Source organism: Musa acuminata, chromosome BXJ1-5 (assembly GCF_036884655.1).
Source record: "Musa acuminata AAA Group cultivar baxijiao chromosome BXJ1-5, Cavendish_Baxijiao_AAA, whole genome shotgun sequence".
NCBI lineage: Eukaryota > Viridiplantae > Streptophyta > Magnoliopsida > Zingiberales > Musaceae > Musa > Musa acuminata.
The window spans coordinates 38,857,027-38,884,253 of NC_088331.1; the positions used below are offsets into that span (position 1 = coordinate 38,857,027).

Genomic DNA, 27,227 nt, shown 5'->3' on the forward strand with positions numbered 1-27,227 from the left:
CCCTCTGCTGCCGCAGGCGTCGGTCGCCTCTACAGCTGCCGACTCCTCCTTCTCCACCGCTGCCGCTGCTTCTCGGCCGCACGATCACCGCCGCACCGCCGTTGCCAGCATCGCCAGCGGCTCCGCCGGCTGTGGTGCGATAGAAACAGAGCACCCTGTTTCCCATCTCCAGCATCGCAACTTCCCGGCCAGCGACGACGCTCGCTGCCTTTTTCTCCACCGCCGCCGCTGGTTCTCGATCGCTCTATCACCGCCGCCCGCCTCCCAGCCGGAACCCTCGCCGTGCCCCCCCCCTTGGTCGCAGCCGCAGCCGCCGGTTGCCGCAGCCCTTGTTGCAACGGTTGCAGAAACAGAGCTTCCTCTGTTGCTGCAGCCCCCGTCGATCCCGGCCGCGACCCTCACTGCCTCCTTCTCCACCGCCAACTCTGCGCTCCGGCCAGCGACCACCGCTGCTGCCAGTCACCGCAGCCTTCTCCTCAACTGCTCGTGATCCTTTCGGCCAACTCCTTCGGTGGTGCGACAAAAACAGAGTACGCAGCAACAAAAATAGTGGCACCCTCGGCTGCCGCAGCCGCCGATTGTAACCACCGTCGTGGCTCCCGGCCAACGACCAACCCCTGCAAGCAGCTGCCCTCCAACAGCGAACGCAGCAAGTACGCTGCCTTGCCTCAACCCCGTTGCTCGGCGATCGCCTCTTGGGTCGCAGCAACTGCAATCACAACAACGCAGTCGCCTTCCAATCCGGCGCTCTCACCCCACGCCTCGATAGAAACAGGGCAATTACTCTTCTTCCAACGCAGCGATCGCAGCACTGCCCTTACGTCCACCTTCTTGGCAACTTCGCATCTACAGTGTTGATGCCCTTGTCCGACACCAAAAACAAGAGTTGAGATTACAGATTTGCAGTCTTACGTAATTATCACCGATAACTCAGTGAAAGCACAAATGGAAGCATTGGAAATTAAAATTGAGAACCGATTACAAGAAGTACTTAATGATTTCAAAAAGGATTTACCGGGGAGCCTTAGTAAATTTCAACAAGGTGGGAGCTCAAGTTCTACGTTGCACAGATCTGAAAATACAGGAAAAGGGCCCCAAGATTATGACACAAATTACTCACATATGAAGATAAAATTTCCGAGATGGAAAGATGGAGATCCGACCAATTGGATCTCTAAGGCAGAAAATGTTTTCCGTTTTCACATAACCCCAGAAGAATCCAAGGTAGAAGTGGTCTCAATCCAACTCGAGGGAGATGCACTGTAGTGGTACGATTGGTATGAAACTTTTCACAGAGTTCCTTCGTGGGAGCAGTTCAAAAGAGGGCTTTGTTCGCTTTGGCCCATCCGAATATGAGAATTTTGATTGTCAGCTCGTCAAAATTCATCAAACTTCTACAGTGTTAGAATATCAGAGTAGGTTTGAAAGATTATTAAATCAAGCTAGAGATTGGTCGAACCGACAACTTCTGGATACATTTATTGAAGGGCTTATTTCAGAGATCTGGTGTGAAGTTAAGGCTCGTCAACCCCGTACTATGATAGCTGCGATCTCATTTGCAAACCTACATGAGAAAAAAATTAGCGAGGAAAGATCAGCAAGGGGTTTGTATTATGATGAAAAATGGAGTATGGAGCACCAATATAAATAAGGGCAACTTCTGATGATTGAACCAATTGGAGAGGAACCGAAAGCTAAGAATGTGGACTCCGATCATGAAGGTATAAATTCTAATGAAGATGTTGGACCTACCATATATACAATGCATGCATTAACCAACTACTCTAACCTGCAAACTATGGAAGTTGACGAAACTCTAGAACATCAGCCTGTTATAGTTTTGATTGATACTAGTAGCACTAACAATTTTATGGACAGTGAGATTGTTGACCGATTGACCCACCACATTGAAGACTATGACAGATTTGAAGTAAAGATCGTTGATGGACGGATTTTCACTTGTGATAGCAAAGGTTCAAAGATAAAATTGATTATACAGGGTCAGAAGTTTCATGCAACGATTGCTACATTGAAAGACGACTTGTTGCTTACACTATTAAAAAGTGGAGATCATACTTACTTGATCAACGGGTTGTGATGCGTTACAGATAGCCTATGACTGAAGTGCTAAAAGACAAGTTCCCCGAGATTGATGCTGCTCAGCCTTGAGGACAAGGTTGATTTGAAAATGGAGGAACTATTAGGACCCTTTTTCTGAGCTTTTGAATAATGTTTATTGAGTTTGTTTAGTCCATTTGTTTATTGAGTCGGTTTGGTTCAATTAGAATCAAGTAGAGGTTTATCTAATATTTATTTATTATTAGAGTTCAAGTCCTGATGGACTCTAGGTGGAACTCTATAAATAGGGATGTAACTGTTTCTTTTCAGTAAGCTATGAAAAATACTATTCTGTCTTTGGACAAACCTTAGGAGGCCGATCCTCTCGAAGTGATCAAGGAGGGCCAATCCCCTCGAAGCTATCAAGGAGACCGATCCACTCGAAGCGATCATTATCATCCCCATTTCTCTCATTTCTTCCACTATAAGACTTTAGGGTCTTATCATTTGGTATAAGAGCTTACGATAAGACTTTAGGATCTTATCATTTGGTATCAGAACGACGATAAAACCTTCAGGGTCTTATCACAACACTAATTAATTAAGTTAAAAAATATAAATTTAAAATACCTAAAGTTAAATAAAAATAATATGCTAAACTAAAATTTAGAGAGATGACTACAAAATTATTTAATTTGGAAGGATATATGAAAATGATAATAAGAAAAAAAAATATAAAGAGAGAAAAAAAATGGAAACTGCAATTTTGCATTAAAATCTGAGAATAATAATAATAATAATAATAATAATAATAATAATAATAATAATAATAAAAGCTATAAAGAGAGAAATGAAAAGGGCAGAGCAAAAGAAGGGATGTTAGGTGTAGTAGCAGTTCAACTCGCGGTGTATTCGCCTCTTCCCGTTCGCCCCCATCCCCATTCTTTGTTCTCACCCTTCTCCTCCGGTCCTCCTCTATATTTCTCCTCCTTATCCTCCTTGTCTCACGGAAAATTCATCTCTCTTAATCGCACCATGAGGCACCCTCTCCTCGCCAATTCCGCCTCCAATTTTCCCCGCGATGGTCCCGACGACGACGGTGGCGACGAGGTGCTTGCGGGGCTCGATTCGGCCTCCAGAAACGGCGAAGGGGAAGATAGGTTCGAAATCGAGGTCGAGAAGGTCGGGGAGCAGAAGAATAGGCGGAGGATACAGTCCCGGGTCCGTGTGAACGCCGACTTGGAGTCGGTGTGGAGCGTCTTAACGGACTACGAAGGCCTCGCCGACTTCATCCCCAGCTTGGCCGTCAGCCAGCTGCTCGATAAGAAGGACAAGTTTGCGCGGCTTTATCAGGTGATGGATCCTCTCCGTGCTGCCACATTTAAAGTTGCGATTTTTATTCGATTTGGGGAAGACATTATATTTGAGTTTGAGCAATCGTAAATTCTAGTCATCGAGGCGGCGTTAAAATGAGTATCATAAAGGGTTTGTCTTCTTAAACAGGTCGGTCAGCAAAACCTGGCGCTCGGTCTCAAGTTTGATGCAAAGGGTGTCCTAGATTGTTTCGAGAGAGATCTCCAGGTAACGTCTCGTGGTCGGAGGAGGGATATCGATTTCATGATGGTCGAAGGTGATTTCCATATATTTGAAGGGAAGTGGTCGATTGAACAGGTGGAGGTCTCCTTGCTCTTGTTTGCGTCTTTTTTTTTGTGAAGTCAGCCGTTCCAAATAATGCTTCTTGATGTGAATTTAGGGCAAGTCACCTGTAATTGAATTATACACCCTCCATGGGATATCTAACTCTAGCCCTTGGGATTTATAGTTAATTTTTTTAGCAAAAGTTAGAAAAGCATGACCTTTGACTTTCCATAGAAACTGGAAGATTGGAATGGGATTCCGCTTCACAATATAGAACTTGTCACGTTGCATTCATGTGTCTCTGATTAGTTGCACTCAGTGTGTGAGGTGTGTGATGACTTCTATAAGTTTAATCTAAGTTGTTGAACTGAAACCCTAATTTCAGTCTTCTATCTAGATTGGATATGATGTTGACGAAGATGAGAAGATTCTGGTGGGGAAAGAATTCCAGACGACACTGTCCTATGTCGTGGAGTTGGTGCCAAAGCTTTGGTTACCTGTCCGCCTTATTGAAGGGAGACTTTGCAGGGAAGTCAAAACTAATCTTTTATGTGTTCGAGAAGAAGCTCAAAGAATCCAAAGACTGAAAGGCGAAATGCTTGACATCTGGTAATCCACAATTGTTCTCATGCATGTAATGATATTTTAAGATTTCAAGTTCAGGAAAACTTGATTTGCAAACTAGGAGATATTTGTTAAGCTGAGTATGAATAGGAACCAAATCTAAAGGTTGGTCAAAATATCTTTGTGGCATTTTGTTGAAAATATTAGCTAGTTGCATCTCTTTGTTCATTTGCTACAAAAGCAACAAAGACAAGAAAAAATGTGTTACAAATTCAAGAAACATCTTGCATTTTGTGGAAGCCCTTATAATCTTATTTGTTATTCTGTTAGTCAAGTCCTATTTACATTGATATGTTTTTGTTCTGCAGATTTTAAAGCTCAGTGAACTTGGAACACAAACATGATGAGGTACAGATATTTAATGGTAAAATTATAAAAAAGAAAGTAGGTTGTGGCATGGAATTGACACAAGAGTTAATATTTATCTTCTATTTATTGATATAACTTTGCTAACAAATATGCATTTTGTGCAAGTTGTATCCATAAAATTACAAGCATACTAGCTGTTTAAATGATTAACATGCTGTAGTTATTAAAATACATTTACAAACGTATAAGGAGACTTTCACATACATAGTAAATTAAAATGTACATTGTATATATTATTAATAACAAGGTTTTTAATTTCGAATGATGCCGCTCGTACCGAGTAGTACTTATCGGTCCGTTAGCAAACCGGTACGTGGATCGTCCGCTACCGGGTGGTACCGTCGATTGAGGTTGTTTTCGCCCCCTTACCACATGAAATCGGTCGATGATGGCCGATTTCAATCGTCGCCGCCCTCCCTCGTCGGACGACGCAGATGAGATGTCACCTCCTCCTCGTGTTAGGCGATAGGTCTCGGCATCGTTGGCGACTTCTCCTCATCCGCGCGAGGAGAAGAAGCCTCGGTGACATAGCCGAGGCTTCACAGGGAGAAGAAAATGAGGTTTCTTCTCCCCGTTGTCACGAACGGTCGTCGCGCACCCGCAACAACTCCGTTCAACGAACCGTTCGTCGCTCACACCTGCATGTACAGCTGCTTGACAGCATGTTTTCTCATGGTTTTGGGTCATTTTGTTTGTAAATATGTAAGTTCGAACAAGCTGCAGCGTTGCAAAGCGACCGCTCACTGAACCGAGCAAAACAACCTCAAAACAACCCAAAACAGCTCCGTTTTCGCATGCCGCAGGAGGTGAGCGGAGAGCTGCCTTCGCTCACCAAAATGTCAGCCATCTCAGACCCTAGGAACCCCTCGGGTGGCACAGGGCTGGATGGGGCTTCGGTTATATATCGGGCGTTGAACTCTCTTTCGCAAGTTCGCACGTGACCTTTACGGGAACTTGGTTTTGCGCCCGGGACCAGGTGAGCGGCTGTTTGTGGGCTTGCAGCTGTTCGTTCATCCTTGAAAGCCTTGTTTTTCTCCCTCTCCCTCTTTTCTCTTGTGCACACAAGGTGTTCGACGAATTGCTTGTAAAGCTTCCCTTTTCGCGAGACTTCAGGACTTGTCCGTTGCTCGTTCTTTCGAACTAACTTTTTTCTCTTTTACAGGTCCTTCGGGACCTGCGAGAGGTTACAAAGTGGGCTGATCCTTGCGGAGCAAGATCGCAAGGGCGAAGCGCGACTTAGGCAACGCAAGCTAAGTTCACGTCTTTGCCACAAGGGTGACTCGCGACTTAGGCAACGCAAGCTAAGTTCGCGTCTTTGGCCGCAAGGGTGCCTCACGCCTTAGGCAATTCCAGCTAAGGTCGTGACATTGTGGTATCAGAGCGGGCAAGCTCTTCGATCGAACAGCGAACGAACTTCGCAACTTCGCCATGGCAAAGCATCGTGGTGAATCAAGCAAGACGGGGCAAGCCGGACCCTTGCCCCAAGCAGCCGCAGGTGGGCTGCATGTGCACACTCGCTCTCATGCTGTTGGAGCCGCTCACGAGGATCGCAGCAGCGAACAGGATGAGCGAGAAGTTGGCAACTCTTCGCGAGTGGAGGAAGCGCAATCTGGTGCGCTAACTGGGAAAAAGAGTCATAAGGAGAGACTCACGACGGCGGAAACCCGCCTGGATGTTTTGGAAGCGAGCATGGAGGAACTCTACCATGGCCAACAAAGACTTGTTGGGGTAGAGAGCTCGCAAGAGGAAGCGGAGTCCAGGATCGACAAGGTCGAGGCCCTAGTTGACCGACTGTGTGATGACACCAAGGACTCCATGCAGCACTTACAGGATGTTGTGGTGGAACTCACTGCAAAGGTGGCCATGCTCACAAGAACGTTAAATGCGGGAGGAGGCAACACCCGCGTTGCACCGCCACAAAATCTGAGGGCACCTGAGCCTCATGGATATGGAGGGGCCAGAGATGCCAAAGAGCTCGAGAACTTTTTGTTTGACATGGAGCAATACTTCCGAGCTACGAGGCCCGATTCTGAAGATACCAAAGTTTCTATAGCAACAATGTATCTGAACGGAGATACGAAACTTTGGTGGCGAACTCGTTGGGAGGAGATCCAACAAGGTCGGTGTCAAGTCGACACATGGGAGGACTTGAAGCGGGAGTTGAGAACTCAGTTCCTACCAGAGAACACAGAGTTCGTTGCAAGAAGGAAGTTGAGACAACTCCGCCAAAGTACCACCATCCGAGACTATGTGAAGCAGTTTTCTGCACCAATGCTGGACATAGAGGACATGTCCGAGAAGGACAAGTTGTTCAGCTTCCTTGATGATTTGAAACCATGGGCTCAACAGGAGCTAAATTGAAGGAATGTTACTGATGTGGTCGGGGCAATTGCAGCTGCAGAAAGGCTCACCGACTTTGTTTCCTCTGAAGACCCAGCGAGAAGGAAACAATCTTCAGGCAATCGCCCTCCAAAGCATTCTTGAGGGAAGGAGCTCGGGGGCGAACAAAAGAAGAAGAGCTCCCACAAAGGGCCGAACCCGAAAGGCAAAGCCTCAAAACCGGGAGGATGCTTCTTGTGCGGAGGACCGCACATGGTAAGGGAGTGCCCACAAAAACAGGCACTCAATGCTTTAACGGCTTCCATACACCCCTCCCGATCGGACAAGGGCAAAGCTGTTGCTCTTAGTTCGAGCAGTTCAGAATCCAGCAGCGACGACGAGGAGTCGCAAGGACCCCGAATGGGAGCAATGCGTTTGTTGAACGCTATGCGGGGTCAAGTGGGGGAGAACATGAAGACAAAGGCACAAAAAGTAGGAAGTAGTGAACTGATGTATGTGGACATCAAGCTGAATGGCCAAACGACCCGTGCAATGGTGGACACGAGCGCTACCCACAACTTCATAGCCGATCGTGAAGCACAGCGACTTGGGTTGACCTTGAAGAAGAGCCCAAGCCGAATGAAAGCGGTGAACTCGGAGGCCAGGCGAATCTCCGGGTTGGCGAAGGGAGTTCCCATCAAAATCGGAACATGGAGCGGGAACACCAACATGATGGCCGTGCCACTGGACGACTTCCAAGTGATTCTTGGAATGGAGTTTATGCACGCGGCGAAGTTGGTGCCGATGCCGTTCTTGAATTCCCTATGTATGATGGGAGGCGATGACCCCTGCGTGGTTCCCGTCTCTCGGAGAGGAACTAAGGAGCCCCAACACATTTCGGCATTACAATTGAAGAAAGGGGTGCGAAAGGGTGAACTGACATTCGTGGCTGCTATGAAGCTAAAGCCACTCAACGAAGAGGCCATTCAAGAACCTGTTGTGGTGGCGAACGTCCTGAAGGAGTTCAAAGACGTTATGCCACCCGAGTTGCCGAAGACTCTTCCACCACGCAGAGGCGTGGATCACAGTATCGAGCTGGAGCCAGGAGTGAACCCTCCAGCGAGACCACCCTATCGCATGCCCTCGCCAGAGTTGGCAGAACTCAGGAAGCAGTTAGGTGAACTGCTAAGCGGTGGTCTCATCCGCAGCTCAAAAGCACCTTTCGGAGCTCTAGTTCTCTTCCAGAAGAAATAAGATGGGAGCCTCCGATTATGCGTCGACTATCGAGCCCTCAACAAAGTAACAGTGAAGAACAAGTATCCCATCCCGCTTATCGCGGACTTGTTCGACCAACTGGGCAAGGCTAAGTATTTCTCAAAACTCGACCTTCGGTCGGGGTATTGGCAGGTGCGCATTGCTGAAGGCGACGAAGCGAAGACTACTTGTGTGACTAGGTATGGAGCGTTTGAGTTCTTGGTGATGCCTTTCGGCTTAACTAACGCTCCGGCCACATTCTGTACTCTCATGAACCAGCTATTCAAGGAGTATTTGGATAAGTTCGTGGTCGTCTACTTGGACGATATCGTCGTCTACAGCCAAACGCTCGAGGAGCACGTCAAGCACCTTCAGACGATTTTCAAGGTTCTCTGGGAGAACACTTTATTCGTAAAAAGGGAGAAATGCTACTTTGCTCAAACTGAGATCCTATTCTTGGGGCATTGAATCGGTGATGGCTCCATTCGGATGGATAAGTCGAAGGTGCAAGCAGTTGCGGAATGGCGAACTCCAAAGAAGGTGCCAGAGTTGAGATCCTTCCTTGGTTTCGTCAACTACTATCGATGCTTCATTGCGGGATACTCGAAGCGGGCAACCCCACTGACGGAGTTGCTGAAGGAGCAGCCTTGGAAGTGGTCTGACAAATGTGAGATAGCATTCCAAGATCGGAAGGTTGCTGTTCTAGAAGAACCAGTGCTCAAATTGCCAAACTATGGAGAGCCCTTTGAAGTCCATACAGATGCTTCGGACTTCGCTATTGGGGGAGTACTCATGCAGGAAGGTCATCTGGTGGCCTACGAGAGCCGCAAACTCAACGAGACCGAGAGGCGGTATCCAGTGCATGAGAAAGAGATGACAGCAGTAATCCACTACCTACGAGTTTGGCGACACTACCTCCTCGGGTCGCGATTTGTGCTGAGGACAGACAACATCGCCTTGAGCTATTTCCAAACTCAGAAGAAGCTCTCCCCAAAGTAGGCACGGTGGCAGGACTTCCTGGCTGAATTTGATATGGCAATGGAGTACAAGCCTGGGAAGGCGAATGTCGTGGCCGATGCACTGAGTCGGAAGGTGGAATGCGTGAATGCTGCACAACTGGAGGGCAGAGGCCAAGCAAGTCAGTTGCACTCCAACTTCCTTTCCCGAATCAAGGATGGACTGTATAGTGATCCCCAGGCAGTTATCCTGATGCAGCTCATCAAAGAAGGCAAGGCACGACGATTTTGGGTTCAGGAGGGACTTGTTTACACAAAAGGGAATAGGGTCTATGTTCCCCGAGTGGACAATTTAAGACGTGAACTCTTAAAGGAGTGTCACGATTCACTTTGGGCTGGACACCCAGGCATTCACAGAACGTTGGCTCTCGTGGAGAGGTCCTTTTACTGGCCGAAGATGGGGATTGATGTGGAGGAATATGTTCGAATATGCCTTACTTGCCAACAAGACAAGGTGGAGCAGCGGAAGCCGGTGGGACTTTTGGAGCCGTTGCCCGTACCAGAAAGGCCGTGGGAGAGCGTTTCCTTAGACTTCATATCAAGCTTGCCACCTGTAGGGGGACTTGGATCGATACTTGTGGTGGTCGATCGGTTTTCAAAGTATGCAACTTTCATTGCTGCTCCCCTACACCGTTCAGCTGAAGAGGCGGCCAGACTGATGATGAAGGGTGTAGTGAAGTATTAGGGAGTCCCACACAATATCATTAGTGATCGAGACGCTCGGTTCTTGGGACGATTCTGGACCGAGCTATTCAAATTGTTGGGGTCAAAGTTATACTTCTCTACAAGCCTCCACCCCCAGACGGATGGTCAGACTGAAAGAATAAACTCGCTCTTGGAGCAATATCTCCGGCACTACGTGAGTGCCAATCAACGAGATTGGGTGAAGCTGTTGGACATTGCCCAATTCTCCTACAACTTGCAGCGGAGCTCTGCGTCCAACAAGAGCCCCTTCGAAATTATCACAGGACAACAACCGTCGACTCCGCACACCATGGCAATTGGGTATACTGGAAGTAGTCCTTCAGCCTATCATTTCGCAAAGGAGTGGCATCGAAATGCAGATATTGCGCGGGCTTACTTGGAGAAGGCGGCAAAGAGGATGAAGAAGTGGGCCGACTTGGGAAGGCGACTGCAAGAGTTCAAAGTTGGCAATTTGGTGTTGGTAAAGCTCCAACCAGTATCACTCCAATTCTTCAGGAACAGAGTCCACAAAGGATTGTTGCGTAAGTATGAAGGGCCCTTCCCAATTATCAGCAGGGTAGGCAATGTTTCTTACAAGTTGCAGCTGCCGGCGTGGTTCAAAATTCACAACGTTCTTCACGCCAGCAACTTGAAGGCCTACCATTCGGATCCGCAAGATGCTTTCCGAAGTGTTCCAACTCGGCTACCTCCTATCACAGCCTCCTACGAGAAGCGAGTGGAAACCATTCTGGCGGATCGCAAGATAAAGCTACCCAACGGAGCGGAGCAAACAGAGTACTTGGTGAAGTGGCGAAAGCTTCCCCGAACTGAAGCCAGTTGGGAGCCTGAAGACGCCTTGCGACATGAAGAAGAAGTCATCAACAACTACCAACAAGCGTCGACGAGGGCGTCGACAGTTTAAGTGGGGGAGAATGTCACGAACGGTCGTCGCGCACCCGCAACAACTCCGTTCAACGAACCGTTCGTCGCACACACCTGCATGTACAGCTGCTTGACAACATGCTTTCTCATGGTTTTGGGTCATTTTGCTTGTAAATATGTAAGTTCGAACAAGCTACAGCGTTACAAAGCGATCGCTCACCGAACAGAGCAAAACAACCCAAAACAGCTCCGTTTTCGCGTGCCGCGGGAGGTGAGCAGAGAGCTGCCTCCGCTCACCAAAATGTCAGCCATCTCAGACCCCAGGAACCCCCCGAGTGGCACAGGGCTTGATGGGGCTTCGGTTATATACTGGGCGTTGAACTCTCTTTCGCAAGTTCGCACGTGACCTTTACGGGAACTTGGTTTTGCGCCCGGGACCAGGTGAGCGGCTGTTTGTGGGCTTGCAGCTGTTCGTTCATCCTTGAAAGCCTTGTTTTTCTCCCTCTCCCTCTTTTCTCTTGTGCACACAAGGTGTTCGACGAATTGCTTGTAAAGCTTCCCTTTTCGTGAGACTTCGGGACTTGTCCGTTGCTCGTTCTTTCGAACTAACTTCTTTCTCTTTTACAGGTCCTTCGGGACTTGCGAGAGGTTACAAAGTGGGCCGATCCTTGCGGAGCAAGATCGCAAGGGCGAAGCGCGACTTAGGCAACGCAAGCTAAGTTCGCGTCTTTGCCACAAGGGTGACTCGCGACTTAGGCAACGCAAGCTAAGTTCGCGTCTTTGGCCGCAAGGGTGCCTCACGCCTTAGGCAATTCCAGCCAAGGTCGTGACACCGCGTCGAGGCGATGTCGCCCTTTTTTATTTTTTAACTTTTTTATTATATATATGTATATACACCAAGCAGTACGCCATAACGTACCACTCAGTATACTCGTACCGTACCGAGTTGAGCTCGATATTCCGGTACGATATGAAATTACAAACCTTGATTAGCAATGATATGTTTTGAAATGTCTTACATATTTTGTGTTTAGTTTCATAAAAAGGTGTAGACAACACACTTGTTTTGTATCAATGTTGAAGAATCTGGCATGTATGCACCTATGGATATATCAAGTATTTTCAGGTGTTCTTTCATGGTTGCTAATATATGATTCATCCATCTATTGACATTATTATGGTTCCTATTATAGTCCAAAAAACAAAGTTACATGGACATTTTCACCAAAATAATGCATGAAAATTGCTCTAAGGGGATGGAATTCGTGCTGCATCATCTCATAAATTATTAGGATAGCACAATTCCCACAGTTAAATCCTTTGACATTTTTGTTAGCTTTTCTATATCATTAAGAATTCATGAACTATCTACCTAAGACATGACAGCCCTGTCACATTGTTGCTCCATCCTTAATCCTTTGTTCCATCCCCTTAAATATTTGTAAATAGATGCAGGGCTGCAGATATTTCGACACTTGAAACAAGTGGTTAACTTGTGCTGATTGGTTAGTATGCGGTACTCTGCCATGTAAACAGTAAAGATTGATCAAATTTTAGAGGATGCATGGTTCTGTCGATAGCACAATGTTCATGGATAAATGAGAAATTGCACTATCTCCTTATAAAATGGGCAGATATACATTGCAGTAATGTCTTTCATTTGACAGGGTGATGGTTGATGGTGCATGTGAATTGTTATTCCAGTATTGATAAGAAAACAGCAAAGTGGAAGTAATAAAAATAGCATTGACTTGTAACCTAATTTATTAAACTTCTGCATTGTGGACTTGCAATGATGTTTGACTTTTCCTGCAATAATATGCTTGCAGAATAATCTACGGAAAATGTCTCCCAGGTAGTTGTTGCTTTGTTTTTTCTTTTTCATAAATTGAAGGTCACCAAGATGTACCATAGATCTCAAATTGAGCCACCCACCACTATGGTTATTGTTATGATGTCATATTGTCACAAATCACAAGAACCTTGTGCCGAGAAAGAAAAGTAAGTTACACTTTGGGGTTGATGCAGATCCATGTCCCAAATCATATTACAATCTTTTCTATGTTTTAGTTATTGCATATTTATTGTGGTTATTGTTTCTATATATATACTGGCCTTTTCTGCTTAGTTGTTTCACATGCCAAGTGGAATACTACTGGCAATTTTGGCATGCTAAGTGTATGCTGACAGAGCACTAGGCTGGCATAGAGTCGATATTTGTTGACATGTATCCAATGCCAAATGTCATGTATCATACAATCATCTAACCATTATTTGGGGGCCATGAAACTATGCATATCTTGTTTAAACAGCCAACTTGATGTTTTCCTATGACTAACTGGTTGCTGCATAAAGAAAATGAATTGCTTGTACTTGCTCCAAAGCCACAGACTGCCTCTTATCAGGTCGAAATATGATAGATTTTTTCTAAAGAGATCTCTTAATTTGCAAAAAGGTGTGATACTCTGATTGGATATGAAATTCAATAAAGAAAAATGGCATATCATCTTTCAGAGAACTGTTTAACAAGTTTTAAGTAATTGTGACTTTTATTTTAATTGAAGGCAAGGATCTTCTTTGTGTTTATCTGTTTTTTTATCAGAATAGAAGGTCTATGGTCATTGCTGATCGCTGGAAATTACTCACCTCAAATTTTCTTTTATAACTCTTTGCCTCAAATCTTCTTTCTGTGTATCTTCTTTGCGTTTATCCTTTTTTTTTTTATTACCTCAAATTAAACATGAAGCTTTTTTTAATGGTTTATATTCTTGCTGGAACAAGGAAGATGACATGGACCTGGTTGTTTGTAGGAGACCCTGTCATAGGAATGGCCAGTAATAAAGTAGGTCACTTTGTTGGGAGCCTCACTTGTTATCTGCTGCACAGGCAGCAGGACTGCAGCTCCCTTTTAAGCATGTAATGATCTTTTTCATTTTATTTGGGATGGAGCATGCAGTAGCCATCGTCAACTGATGCTGAATGTTTGATATTGCAGATGTAATGCAAAAAGCTGCTACCTGCCATCATTCAAGGTGCATCTCCTAAAGCTAATCAGCAGAAGAGACAAGGTTAGCATTGGCTTCCAACCAATCTTTGTAACAGAGACCATTGAGAGCTCTTGTGAAAACTTCTTTCTAGCTAAACATGTTTTAAGAACTTACATAATGGGGTGTATATTTGAAAATAACTTTGGCTGATGCCTTCGGACCCCTCCTGCCTTTGAGAAGAGATATTTTTCAAACTCGAGTCAGCCCACTATAAAAGCACAAGAGAGAATAAGTTGTGAAGAAGGTTCCAGGAACCTGTCATGACCGAAGAATCTGGATGATCTTTTCCCAGCTGATGAAGTCTTCTCCCGCCCACTTTGCTTCCCAGCAATGCTTTGGTGTCAATATCACCATTCAGGCTTGCACTGAAAGTTAAAGCTGTAGTTAAGTATTGACTCCATTTGCTGCAAGTTGGAGGAGCCCATGACAGCGTCCGGAGTTCAGCGCAGTTCATGCTTTTGATCAATCAGCACTGAGCACGGTATAATCTCATTAGACTCTGCACTAAACTGCAGCTTTACCAGTCTTATCTTCATCTTTGTTCTATTATGAACTCTGATCTCTTCAGAATCTTACATAATTTCATATCCTGGTTGTTAATTAATGAATTAACAGAGCCTACATTAAATGCGTCCCAACTTGGTCAGCAAAGCCTGCTGTTGGTTGGCCGCTGCATTATTACGCCATTCGAAGGGGGACCATTGACCGTAAGGTTCATACTTCTTTTCCCCTCAAGACTGGGTCTCTCTTCTCCGTGTATTCTTCCATGTTTTCTCAGTCCATAAGATTCCAGTTTGAGATCTTTTAGCTTCATAGTTTAGTTGGAAGGATAATATATTGGTTTAATCTCTTCGATTATATTAAGTTCAGATAGTTCTACTAAGCTATAACTATATCCATCAACTGAGACATACTGCTTCATCTGCCTTCCTCAATTTTTCTTGGTTTGGAAGGTCATTCACCCCTTCATACCAAGATAGTTCAGCAGCAACCAACGAAAGCCATGGCCACGTCTTCCCTCGTCACCATCTTCTCATTCCTCTTCCTCGTTTCTTCCAACCTTGCTGCGGATCCTGACATGCTGCAGGATATCTGCGTGGCGGATCTCAACGCTGGTAACGCGCCTTCTTGAGCTCTACTTGGTTTCGTTACTTTATCTGATGTTTCTCTTGGTCATGTTCACGACTGTCCTCGGCAGGCGTGAGGGTGAATGGCTTTGCGTGCAAGCCGGCAGCGAACGTGACGGAGGCGGACTTCTTCTTCCAGGGGCTGGCGAAGCCGGGCGCGGCCACCAACACCACCATGGGCTCCCTGGTCACCGCCGCCAACGTGGAGAAGATCCCCGGACTCAACACCCTGGGCGTGTCCATGTCCCGCGTCGACTACGCCCCCGGCGGGCTGAACCCGCCACACACCCACCCCCGCGCCACCGAGATCGTCTTCGTGCTCGAGGGCACCCTCGACGTGGGCTTCATCACCACCGCCAACAAGCTGATCGCCAAGACCATCACCAAGGGCGACGTCTTCGTTTTCCCTCGCGGACTCGTCCACTTCCAGAAGAACAACGCCGACGTCCCCGCCGCCGCCCTCGCCGCCTTCAACAGCCAGCTCCCAGGCACACAGTCCCTGGCCGCTACCCTCTTCGCCGCCACCCCTTCGGTGCCCGATCACGTCCTCACCAAGGCCTTCCAGATCGGGACCAAGGAAGTCGAGAAGATCAAGAGCCGCCTCCAGCCCAAGAAGTGAGAGTTCTCATTTCTTGGACTCGGCCACTATGATTCATGGTTTGTATGAAGTTGCTACTTCTAATTCTTATTGAGATTTGAGAGAGTGTAATAAAGACTGCAACTATAGCTCCCAATCAAAGCCTAATAATTCAATGCCCTTTCCTACTCTCTTGTTGAAATAATTCTATCAGAAGCAATAGACATTATAGACATGGTTGCAGAAGTTGAAGGATTTTTTCCTACTCTCTGGCTGAAATATTTCTATCAGAAGCAATATACATAAAAGACATGGTTGCAGAAGGTAATGGCAAATTGAAACCAAGCTGAGGTGACTCAAACAAGTCAAAATGATTCAAGATGCTGTAGCTTTTATGTAAAGGCCATAAGAGCTCCACATCAGCGATCTTTGCACGATTCAACGGACTCAAAGCGTCCACGTGTGGAGAGGGCTCTACTAGGCGTGCCTATGTGGCGCATGACTAGTGGAGAGTGTGGGTGATCAGCGATTAACCTCGTCGAATTGTTTCACAGGTTGTCTTATCCGTGCTGGTTGTTAGCCGGGAGCGAGCGGCTGAGAACGCGCGAGACGAGAGGGAGATAGGAGGCGGAGGAGAAGTAGCGAAACAAAGTAAACACTATGCTCTTATGATGCAAGCGGCGGTCGTGATGCATCTTCCGATCCCTTCGAACTACTGCTGCCGTCCCTCCTTCCTCACATCCTCTTCCTCCACGATCATCCTCCCGGCGCAAGTACGACCTTTACAACTTCGTCGCTATTCGAGCAGCGACCGGTCATCGATGACGGTCCGAGCGGAGCTGCAGACCACGAATCCTACGTCGGCCGCGACGGTCACTTCGTCCTCTTCTTCTATCGCGACTCACCGGGTCACTGTTCATGACCGGCAGCGGGGTATCGTCCACGAGTTCGTCGTTCCGGAGGTAGTCGGCATTTCCTTAACCCCATTGTCGAAGCACCTGCTTGAGCTTCTGCAAAGAACCTCCACTTCCTTTTCCCCATGTCAATTAGCTGTTACTTTACTTCATTTGATGCAGGACCAATACATCCTACACACTGCAGAGTCCCAGAACATATCCCTGCCCTTTGCTTGCAGGCACGGTATGCCATCTTATGGCCTTCCCTTTCCTCAAATTTAGTGCTTTATTGTGTGAATAGCATGGGAGGATGTCGGCATCTTCATGCCTTTTTTCTCACCTTGTACCTGTTTGAGAAAATGATTGGCAACCTTTTTGGCTGGTTGAGTTCTGCATGAGTTGCTATGATTTTACAAAAGGTTCAGCTATCACAAGTACACTATAGGATGTTGATGGGGATTGCAGAATCCATACATGTAGTGTCATCAGCTAGGATTTCTTCCAAATTAAGCAGAAGCAAATGATCCCAAGTGGAATTTACTGTTCAGGTTGCTGCACCAGCTGTGCAGTTCGAGTGAGATCTGGTCAAATTAGACAACCAGAGGCTCTTGGAATATCTGCGGAGTTGAAAGCTAAGGTTGGTTGCCTTATGTTTGTATTATGGCTATATCATACGGGTGGTAATTCCCTGTTGCATGTGATAATAGAGTACTGTTTAAATTGAGTTATAGATGTTGCTAGCTGTTTCATCGACTCCAGGATTGAGATAGTGAAAATGTGCTACCAGTTTGGTACTCGAAATTGTCCTACTACAAGATTAGTTTCCAAACTAATATAATCCTGATGGGTTAAATTACAGGTTGGAGATTAAAGCTTCATGTGCATTGTCATTTAAGACTATGACAAGTTCTTATTGTAGTGGTAGATGCTATAGTTCGATAATTTAAAGCATATTTGTCGCAATCAAATATCTTGAGGATGTTTTGAAGACCACTGAATCTTTTCAGGGTTATGCATTATTATGTGTGGGTTTTCCATCTTCTGACATTGAAGTTGAAACTCAAGATGAGGATGAGGTATTATTATATTTCAGTTGATACCTGGAAACTGCAAATCACTATTAGTTTGTGTATTTTTGCCTCCTTTCTTTTGAGAAGATAATGGGACAAATTGCATCTATTGACTAGTAGTCTACTTTTCAGGTTTACTGGCTCCAATTTGGACGGTATTTTGCACGAGGACCAATTGTAAGTTCTTTAGCCTCAGAAGACAGTAAAATAAATAGGAAAACTCAGTTGTCTTGTCTTAGTATTCACAGAATGAAGGACTAGCATTATCGTAAGAGTTCATTTTAGGAATTAATCCAACCAACTGCATGTTGATTTGATTCCTGAAACCTGTCAACCTTGCATTACTAGGCATGAATTAGTTGCCTCTGGAATAAATGTTATGTGGTATTCTTTTTTGTATTGCATGACAAGTGTAACTTCATTTTTCTCATTTTGAGGTTTAGTCTTACTACTTGATGCTCTGTTATTGCATGAATGACAGGAAAGAGATGATTATGCATTGGAGCTTGCCATGGGTGATGAGTGATTGATGCCCGGAAGATAAAGTCCATGTTTTAACCTTTGATAGTTAACGTGAGTTGCTGTGTTTTCTTTCGGACTTTGAGTTGTGTGTTTGTGCAACTACTTGGAATTCTTCGTTTGCTATCACCGTGTCGACTTTTCTTTAAGATGCTTATATATTGTTGGTGTATTCGCTTTCATATGATGGGGATATAAAGAGGAATAACCTTTGTATATGAACAAATACTAGAAGACCATAATACGTAGCGGAATAAAATGGAAACACAATCAAACAAAACACCAAGATATACGTGGAAAACCCATTCTATGTGAAGGGTAAAAACCACGGGACAAACTAGAGATAATCCACTATGAGAATAATGAATATACAAATCTCAATCTCTTGCCCAAAACCCTAGCAACAACCACAAGAGAATAACTGAGATATAAGGATTACGTCACTGTCCACAATATCTAAAACCTCCCCAAGTAATCACAACAAGAGTCTACTGTATATTTGATCTAACATGAGATGAGAACACTGCTAGATGATTGAGAACAGTCTCTCTGCGTTGTCCTTGTCTTCTTCCCTTTCTTTCTCTTGTTTTTCTGCCTTGTTCTTCTCTCTTTGTTGCTACGAGGATGTCAATGTTGCTGCCTTTTTCTGCCTCTTTTCTGCTTCTAAAACGCAGCCCCCACACCCCCCTTATATTGATCTAGGGTTAGGTCAAAGGGATGTGGGTTGTGGGCTGATAAAGCCCACCATGGGCTGAACCCACTTTGGGCTACCAGCCCAACAACCTCCCCCTTCAGCCCATAAGGGAGGCTGTCCCATGACTCCTCAATGTGAAGCCATGCCGACCAACTGTCAGCATATCTCCTGTCTTTCTTTTGGTAAGGTCTTCGTCAACATTTGGTAGCAGCACCAAATCATAAGTGTGGTTCTTCTGAAGAGCATCCATCTCTTCCTGCATAGCAACTAACCACTTCTCTTTCTGCTCACTCTCAACTGCTTCCTGGTAACTCTCTGGTTCACTTGCATCAGTAAGCATCACATACTCATTTGTAGAGTATCTTCTGGAAGGTTGACGTTGTCTAGAAGATCTTCTCAACTGAGGTTCTGCGGGAACTTGCTCTCCTACTTCTTCTTGCTCAACATGTCCTACAGGTAAATCAACATCAGGCTCTACACTATTTTCCTGCACATCTCCCCCATCACTCTGATATACTGGAGGAATAACTGGGTCACAATCTGCTAATCCTTCTGCAGAAGTCTTGGCTGGTGCCTTCTTCTTCAAATCCTCAAAGGTTTGATCCTCAAAGAAGACCACATCTCTGCTTCTGAACACCTTATGCTTTTCTGGATCCCAAAGCCTGTAACCAAACTGATCATGTGAGTAACCAAGAAAAATACATTCTTTAGACTTACCATCCAGCTTGGACCTCTCATTATCTGGAACATGTGCAAATGCACAACAACCAAACACTCTCAAATGCCTATAGGAAACATCTTTCCCTGACCATACATGCTCTGCAACATCACCATCTAGGGCTGTACATGGTGATAAGTTGATCACATCAACTGCAGTCCTCAAAGCCTCATCCCAAAACCTTTTCCATGATGGTGCGGTTCATCCTCTCTGCAATTGCATTATGCTGAGGTGTACCAGGAACTGTCATCTCATGTTGGATCCCATGTGACCTACAATAGTCATTAAACAATCCCGTATACTCACCACCATTATCTGATCTTATGCATTTCAATTTCCTTTCTGTCTCCTTTCAACCCTAGCATGAAACTCTTTGAAGACATTAATAACCTGATCTTTGGTCTTCAAAGCATAAGCCCAAACTTTCCTGGAAAAATCATATATAAAAGTGACAAAATAAAGTGCACAACTTATACCAAGAACATCAACAGATCCACCATGAGTTTTTGTCCTCAAAGGATCACATACATCTGTATAAACACGGTCTAAGGCATGTATTTTTCTAGACAAAGCAGCACTAGCAAATGAAACTCTATGTTGTTTACCAGCCAAACAATCAATACAAGGGTTCAGATGTATACCTCTGAGATCTGGTAATACCTCTCTCTTGGAAAGAGCTTGCAGCCCCTTCTCGCTCATGTGTCCCAATCGCCTATGCCACAACTCTATACTGAAGTCTTTCTCTGTAGCATTTAACTGCTCACCATAAGCTTTAGCCTGCAACCTGTATAAAGTATGACATTTCTTTCCACTAGCTATAACAAGAGAACCCTTACTGAGCTTCCATTGCCCTTTGTGAAATCTGCTTTCATACTCTTCATCATCTAGTCTTCCAACTGAAATTAAATTCAGCCTCAAGTCAACCACATGCCTCACATCCTTAAGTACCAACTTGCAGTCAAGGTTGGTCTTTAAATGGATATCACCCATGCCAACGATGTCTGCTGTGCCATAGTTGCCCATCTTGACAACACCAAAGTTTCCAGACCTGTATGTAGCAAAAAACTCCCTCCGTGGTGTAGCATGATAAGAAGCACCTGTGTCAATCACCCACTTAAGATCCTGACACACACAAGAAAAAATATCATCAGAAGGAGACAAAATCAAATAATCACCACCCTGCACTGTAGCTGTAGTATTATCCTTTGACTCTGTATACTCCACTTCTTTTCCCTTTTTCTTGTTCTTCTTAGGTTGTTTACATTGGTTCTTGTAATGTCCTTTCTCACCACAGTTATAGCAAACAATATCTTTTCTTGATCTTGACTTGCTCCTACCCATACGTGAACTGCTTCTAGACTTTGACCTTCCTCTGTTCTCTGAGATAAGTGCCTGTGAATCATTCTGAGATGTTGCCGAACTCTTTCTTCTCAACTCCTCATTCAACAAACTGCTTGTTACTTGACTCATAGTGACAATACCATCTGGCGCAGAATTACTAAGGGAAACCAATAGTGTCTCCCAACTTTCTGGTAATGAACTAAGAAGTAACAATGCCTGCAACTCATCATCAAGAGACATTTTTATAGAGGATAACTGGTTAGTAATACTCTGCATTTCATTCAAATGCTCAGCAATAGAAGCACCCTCTCTATATTTTAGGTTCACAAGTTTTCTGATCAAAAAAGCTTTGTTGCCAGCTATTTTTCTTTCATAGAGACTTTCCAATTTTTTCCAAAGAGAATATGCAGAAATTTCAGTAGAAACATGGTGAAAGACACTATCATCAAGCCACTGTCTAATAAACCCAATTGTTTTTCGATCTAACCTCTTCCACTCATCATCTGTCATAGTTGTAGGTTTTGCACTATCCCCCTGCAAAGGTCCATACAAATCTTTGCAATACAAGAGATCTTCCATTCTTGGTTTCCATATCATCCAATTGTTTCCATTCAAACTAATCATGCGAGAAACATTACTGGCCTCCATGTTCAAATACAAAAATTAAATCACCAAAACCCTGCTCTGATACTAGTTGATGGGGATATAAAGAGGAATAACCTTTGTATATGAACAAATACTAGAAGACCATAATACGCAGCGGAATAAAATGGAAACTAAATCAAACAAAACACCAAGATATACATGGAAAACCCCTTCTATGTGAAGGGTAAAAACCACGGGGCAAACTAGAGATAATCCACTATGAGAATAATGAATATACAAATCTCAATCTCTTGCCCAAAACCCTAGCAACAACCACAAGAGAATAACTGGGATATAAGGATTACGTCACTGTCCACAATATCGAAAACCTCCCCAAGTAATCACAGCAAGAGTCTACTGTAGATTTGATCTAACCTGAGATGAGAACACTGCTAGATGATTGAGAACAGTCTCTCTGCGTTGTCCTTGTCTTCTTCCCTTTCTTTCTCTTGTTTTTCTGTCTTGTTCTTCTCTCTTTGTTGCTACGAGGATGTCAACGTTGCTGCCCACGTTGCTACCTTTTTCTACCTCTTTTCTGCTTCTAAAACGCAGCCCCCACACCCCCTTATATTGATCTAGGGTTAGGTCAAAGGGGTGTGAGTTGTGGGCTGATAAAGCCCAGGGCTGAACCTACTTTAGGCTACCAGCCCAACATCATATCCTATGCCTTTATCAATAAGGTATGCCATAGAGGGTGATGATCCATTCAGAGTCCCCATACGAAGTTTCCTCTGTGATCATATTGAGCTACAAGCTGTTGGCTGCTTTTTGCACAGAAGAAATAGTTTGATGTGATTATCGTGGCCAAAGCCAAGCTTTTCAAGCATAGCCGGGAATGCATTAGCATGTTTCTTAGATCAACTTCAGTGGCACTTCAATCCTTATTTTACCTCATGGCGACAAAAAAAGAAGGGCTATTGCAATTGATCTGCACCCGAGGAAAGAACAAAAAAAGAGAAAATTTATAGATGACTCGGTTTGATACATGATGAATCCGAATCAAGCCTAAAAACAAAAAACATGTTAGGTATGATTTTGAGTTTTCTTGTTTTCTGTTAATTAGATTAGTGTAAATGATCATAAATTAATTGATTTTGATATTCTTATATCATTAGATATTTATATTGGGAAGAAATAAAGGGAGGAAAATAATTATATTGAAAAAATAAGGAAAGGAAAGGAAAGATTTACTAAGGATATATCGATTAGAATAAGTGTTAATGCATGTATCTTTATTTAATTTATTTTTGAAAGTATTAATGCATGTATTTGAAATTAATAAATATGTATGATTTTTAAATTTTTATTATTTAAAGTATTACAAAATAATTTAGATGATAATTTGATAGATAGAGGATATTAGATGGATTAGATGGATGAGAGACTATATATATAGGACGGACAAGTCTAATAAATTGAATTCCCTTACATTATTTGGGGACTACGATCTAGTGGCATAATACGTCCATAATCGATAAGTCGAGTGAATTATTATAGAGATGATAATTCACTAACCCAGAAAGAGTTCTAAAAGGTGTGACTCACGACAAGCTCAATATTGGGCCTAAAGGGTCACATACATATGATAGGTGTTACGACGAATAGAGATTCAAATATGAAATATCTATTGGAGCCCCTATCTTATTAGATATCCAATAAGCCCATCAATTATTGGATTTTGTGAATAAGATCCAATAAGAGCCAATGAAAGATTATTAGATAGAGATCCACTAATTTAAGAGGTAGTTGGATGAAGATTTAGTACCCAATAGGACAAGATCAATTATGGTTAAGTTGACATGAATTTTTATAAATAGGAGAGAACCAAAGAAGGCATAAGCTAGACCCTTTTGGCTTCTACCTCCTATACTCATCTCTCTCTCCTTCTCGCCAACAACCCTAGTTTAGGGTGTGTGAATAACAAGAAGGGTTGGCCGTTTCTTGATCGTGTGGTGGGCTTGGAAAGGTGGATTGTGCAGCAATTTGAGGAGCTTATTCACAGCGCCTGCCGTATGGATCACTGCTAGAGAGGAGGACAGTTGACCTCCTTCATTCTCTCCCATAAATCTACAGGTTTTTAGGGATATACAATCTCCCTAGGTAACATATCTTTTACATATGTGTAGTTTTCAGTTTTGTGAGTTTTTATGTACTAATCTTTGTACGATGACGATAAAATTTTTCTATAAGAAATTTAGAGATTTTATTTTTTTGTCCTTTCGTTGCAAATGTGATACTACCCTAGATTTCCTAACAGTAACACTTAGAGCATGCATTATATCAGGTCTGGTATATAGCATAACATACGTGATAGATCATATCACTAAGGCATAAGGTATTCTATTCATATATACTCTTTCTTTAGGAGTCTTTGGAGACATTTTTGGAAAGTGATATTCTATGTTTCATTGGTACGAGACCTTTGTTAGAATTTTTCATACTAAACATTTTGATAATTGTATATATGTATCTCGACTAAGACAAGCCAAGCATCATATTGGATCTATCTCTATAGATCCGAATCTCCAAGATATAGAATGCTTCCCCTAAGTACTTCATGGAGAAATGTTTGGATAACCAAACTTTAACTATGGATAGCATTCCTACATCATTCTCAATGATTAGGATGTCATCCACATAAAGCACAAAGAAGGTGATAGCGCTCCCACTTACCTTTCTATACACACAAGACTCATCTTCGTTCTTAACGAAGTCATAAGATATGATCATCTTATCAAATCTTATATTCTAACTTTGGGAAGCTTACTTTAGTCCATATATGAATATTGTTGAGAAATCTGGGGAGACATCATATGCGTAGCCGAAGAACAGAAAACAAAATATTAGATTTTCACAAAAATAGTTTTTTGTTATCGTACAAAGATTAGTGCTTAAAAATTTACTAAACCAAAAATTGTATATACAAGATAAATTTGTTACTTAAGGAGATCGTATTGTTGAATTTTAGATTTTGATGATAAAATCAATTGATGAAGTTATATTTTAATGTGTGTTTAAGTAATACAGGACTAACAATGATCAGGAAAAGATAAAATAATTAAAGTAGAAGAATCAAATGTTGGGCCAGAGTCAAAGATTAAGTATCAAGTCGGAAAAATTGAACGTTGTGCCAAGATCGGATGTTGTGGGAGTCAACATGCCGACAGATTGGGTGATATGCTGAAAGTTTGGACGACGCGTCAGAAGTTTGTCGGGAGTTTAGATGAACAAATGATATGGCAAACAACTGAGATTGCTTGTATTATAATTATTTAAGCCTTAATTATCATAGTTAGGTCTTAATTTGAGTTAGTTTTGGGAGTAATCCTACTAACTCAAATATGGACCAATTGGACTTGAATTAGGGTTGAATTGAGGTTACTAGTTAGCTCATTCAGTGACCCAAAGCCAGATCAAGCGGTGGCACTGTTGAATCTCGGATTTTGATGATGACATCAATTATCATTTGTTATCTAATCCATATGTTGAGATAAGTGTGCAGGATTAACTATGATGAAAGTAAGACATGTAGTAGGAGTTACGCCGGAGTCAGGACTATGATCACGTTGGGAGTTCGAGAGCTTGACGGAAGTCCGAACGATCATCGGAGGTTCTGCGGGAACAAATCCGAGAAGTCCAGGAGCTTGCCAAAAGAAGCTCGTCAGAACTCGCCAAGTGGATAGTTGCAAGTCCAGGAGTTTGCCGGAAGTCCGTAGGAGCATCGTCGGAGGACCGTCGGATGTTCGCTGGAAGTTCGCCGGAAGAAGCGATTGACGCACCAGAGCAAGCTGTAGTAAAAGTCTTTAGAATTGTTGTAGTTAGTACGATGATTAAGTTAGAATTGGGAGGTGATCCCATAACTTAATCTAGGGGCAATTGGGCCCTTGAAAGAATCAAATTGGGCCGAATGAATCAACCCATTCGGACCCAGATCACTTGCCCAAAGGTGGCACCGCCTGGGTCGGTGGTGGCACCACCTGGGTCGGCGGTGGCACCACCTGGGTCAACGGTGGCACCGCCCAGGGCTCAGTCTCCGAGTTCTGGCTGGGCGGTGCAACCGCCCCAGTCAGGCGGTGGCACCGCCTGAGCTCGGTCTCCGAGCTCTGCCAGGCGGTCCAACCGCACTTGACAAGCGGTGGCACCGCCTAGAGGCTCAGTCTTCGAGCCCTGTTAGGCGGTGCAATCGCCAGACCCCGAAATTTCGGGAATTGACAGTTTTGAGCTCGGAATTCAAACTGGTTTGGGGCCTATAAATACCCCACTCTTTCAGCAATGAAAGAGCAACGAAAAACCACAAAAATCCTGATCTTACTCTGAGATATTTGAGCTCAAAAGTGTTGTAATAAGCTAAAGGTTCTTCTCCCTCTTTTCTTCCAAGTTCAAATCTTTCAAGAGAGGAGAGAAAAGTTTGTAAGGGTTGTCTCCTAAGCCCGTCAAAAGGAGTGAATCTGTAAAAGGGTGGTTGACCTTCGCCTATTGAAGGAAGGCCTCTAGTGGACATCGGTGACCTCATCGATGGAGGAAGCCAGAAGTGGATGTAGGTCAAGATTGACCGAACCACTCTAAATCGCGCTGCTCTCTGGTTTGCATTTACTTTAAGCTTATTATCCTTACTGCAAACCTCCTTCATAGTATACTGCCTTCTGCGCTTTTACGATTACGTTTCCAAGCTTAATATTTTCCGAATCGTGTTTAGACGTAAATTGCTTTTCTCATACGAATATCGTATTTCAGTTTGCGCTTACATTCTGATTTCTATCACAACAGCAAACTGCCTTAACAAATTCGTTTTAACTGCTTCTTGCCTAATCACAAGTTAAAGTGATTTACGAATCGACTTTTCTACTGAAATCGCTTTTCTCGTACAAACATCGTATTTCAGTTTGCGCTTACATTCTGATTTCCATCACAACTGCAAACTGCCTTAACAGATTTGTTTTAACTGCTTCTTACCTAATCTCAAGTTAAAGTGATTTACGAATCGGCTTTTCTACTAAAATCACCTTTGTCGTACGAATGCAGTTTTAAACGTTGAAAGTTTTCCGCTGCACTAATTCACCCCCCCCCCTCTTAATGCTCTTGATCCTAACAATTGGTATCAAAGCGGGGTTCACTCTCAAACGGATTAAAACCCAAGAGAGATGTCATACGCCGGAAACCAAGAGGGCCATTCTATTACACGTCCACCCATGTTCAATGGGACGGACTACACCTATTGGAAGACCCGAATGAGGATCTTCCTTATTTCAATGGATTTTGAACTTTAGAATCTTGTCGAAAATGGATTTTCGAAATCTTTCTTCCAATGATCAATTGGAATGAATTGGAGAAGAAGACTTTTGCTCTTAATGCAAAGGCTATGAATGCCTTATTTTGTGCGCTTGATAAAAATGAGTTTAATCGTGTTTCGGTTTGTGAAACCACGTTTGATATTTGGCTACACTCGAAGTGACTCACGAAGGCATAAGTAGAGTGAAAGAGTCAAAAATCAATCTTTTGATACACTCTTTCGAACTTTTCCAAATAAAACCGAGCGAGACTATTGACGACATGTACACCCGTTTCACGGATGTCGTCAATGGTCTAAAAGGACTCGGCAAAAGTTTTTCGAATTTTGAGCTTGTAAATAAGATTCTAAGATCCCTTCCTAAGAGTTGGGACCTTAAAGTCACTGCTATTCAAGATGCTAAAGATTTAAGCAACTTCCCTCTTGAAGAACTAATCAGGTCATTAATGACTTATGAAATGA

The 27,227-nt window shown here is 43.7% G+C and overlaps 2 protein-coding genes across 6 annotated transcripts; both read left to right on the forward strand.

The window, feature by feature from the left end:
* The first annotated feature begins 2,918 nt into the window (after positions 1-2,918).
* Positions 2,919-15,783, forward strand: LOC103985838 (germin-like protein 5-1). 5 transcript variants are annotated; one of them, XR_010513553.1, is made up of 6 exons: positions 2,919-3,411; positions 3,562-3,729; positions 4,094-4,305; positions 4,629-4,668; positions 13,655-13,760; positions 13,840-14,053. XR_010513553.1 is itself a non-coding variant. In XM_065183832.1 (6 exons), the coding sequence occupies exons 5-6, from the start codon at positions 14,895-14,897 to the stop codon at positions 15,635-15,637; spliced, it is 660 nt and encodes a 219-aa protein (XP_065039904.1). In that variant the 5' UTR covers positions 4,628-4,668; positions 13,655-13,760; positions 13,840-14,372; positions 14,507-14,603; positions 14,845-14,894; the 3' UTR covers positions 15,638-15,783. The 5 variants fall into 5 exon arrangements, 3 of the variants coding, with proteins under 3 accessions (XP_018682130.2, XP_018682131.2, XP_065039904.1); XM_065183832.1 differs by lacking the exons at positions 2,919-3,411; positions 3,562-3,729; positions 4,094-4,305 and adding exons at positions 14,507-14,603; positions 14,845-15,006; positions 15,090-15,783 and having other exon boundaries at positions 4,628-4,668; positions 13,840-14,372; XR_010513552.1 differs by lacking the exon at positions 4,629-4,668.
* A 385-nt stretch (positions 15,784-16,168) lies between these two features.
* On the forward strand, positions 16,169-18,262 carry LOC135674217 (ferredoxin C 2, chloroplastic-like). Its single transcript, XM_065183833.1, has 6 exons — positions 16,169-16,557; positions 16,672-16,735; positions 17,040-17,128; positions 17,499-17,567; positions 17,694-17,738; positions 18,043-18,262. The coding sequence occupies exons 1-6, from the start codon at positions 16,264-16,266 to the stop codon at positions 18,085-18,087; spliced, it is 606 nt and encodes a 201-aa protein (XP_065039905.1). The 5' UTR covers positions 16,169-16,263; the 3' UTR covers positions 18,088-18,262.
* Positions 18,263-27,227: the final 8,965 nt, after the last annotated feature.

Bases quoted from the DNA above. Each gene is read 5' to 3' on its own strand.
- LOC135674217 (XM_065183833.1), top strand. From the start codon at position 16,264: ATGATGCAAGCGGCGGTCGTGATGCATCTTCCGATCCCTTCGAACTAC. The intron at 16,558-16,671 runs GTAGTCGGCATT...CATTTGATGCAG, and splicing joins ACGAGTTCGTCGTTCCGGAG to GACCAATACATCCTACACAC. The intron at 17,739-18,042 runs GTAAGTTCTTTA...CATGAATGACAG, and splicing joins ATTTTGCACGAGGACCAATT to GAAAGAGATGATTATGCATT.
- LOC103985838 (XM_018826585.2), top strand. From the start codon at position 2,935: ATGTTAGGTGTAGTAGCAGTTCAACTCGCGGTGTATTCGCCTCTTCCC. The intron at 3,412-3,561 runs GTGATGGATCCT...CTTCTTAAACAG, and splicing joins AGTTTGCGCGGCTTTATCAG to GTCGGTCAGCAAAACCTGGC. The intron at 3,730-4,093 runs GTGGAGGTCTCC...TCTTCTATCTAG, and splicing joins GGAAGTGGTCGATTGAACAG to ATTGGATATGATGTTGACGA.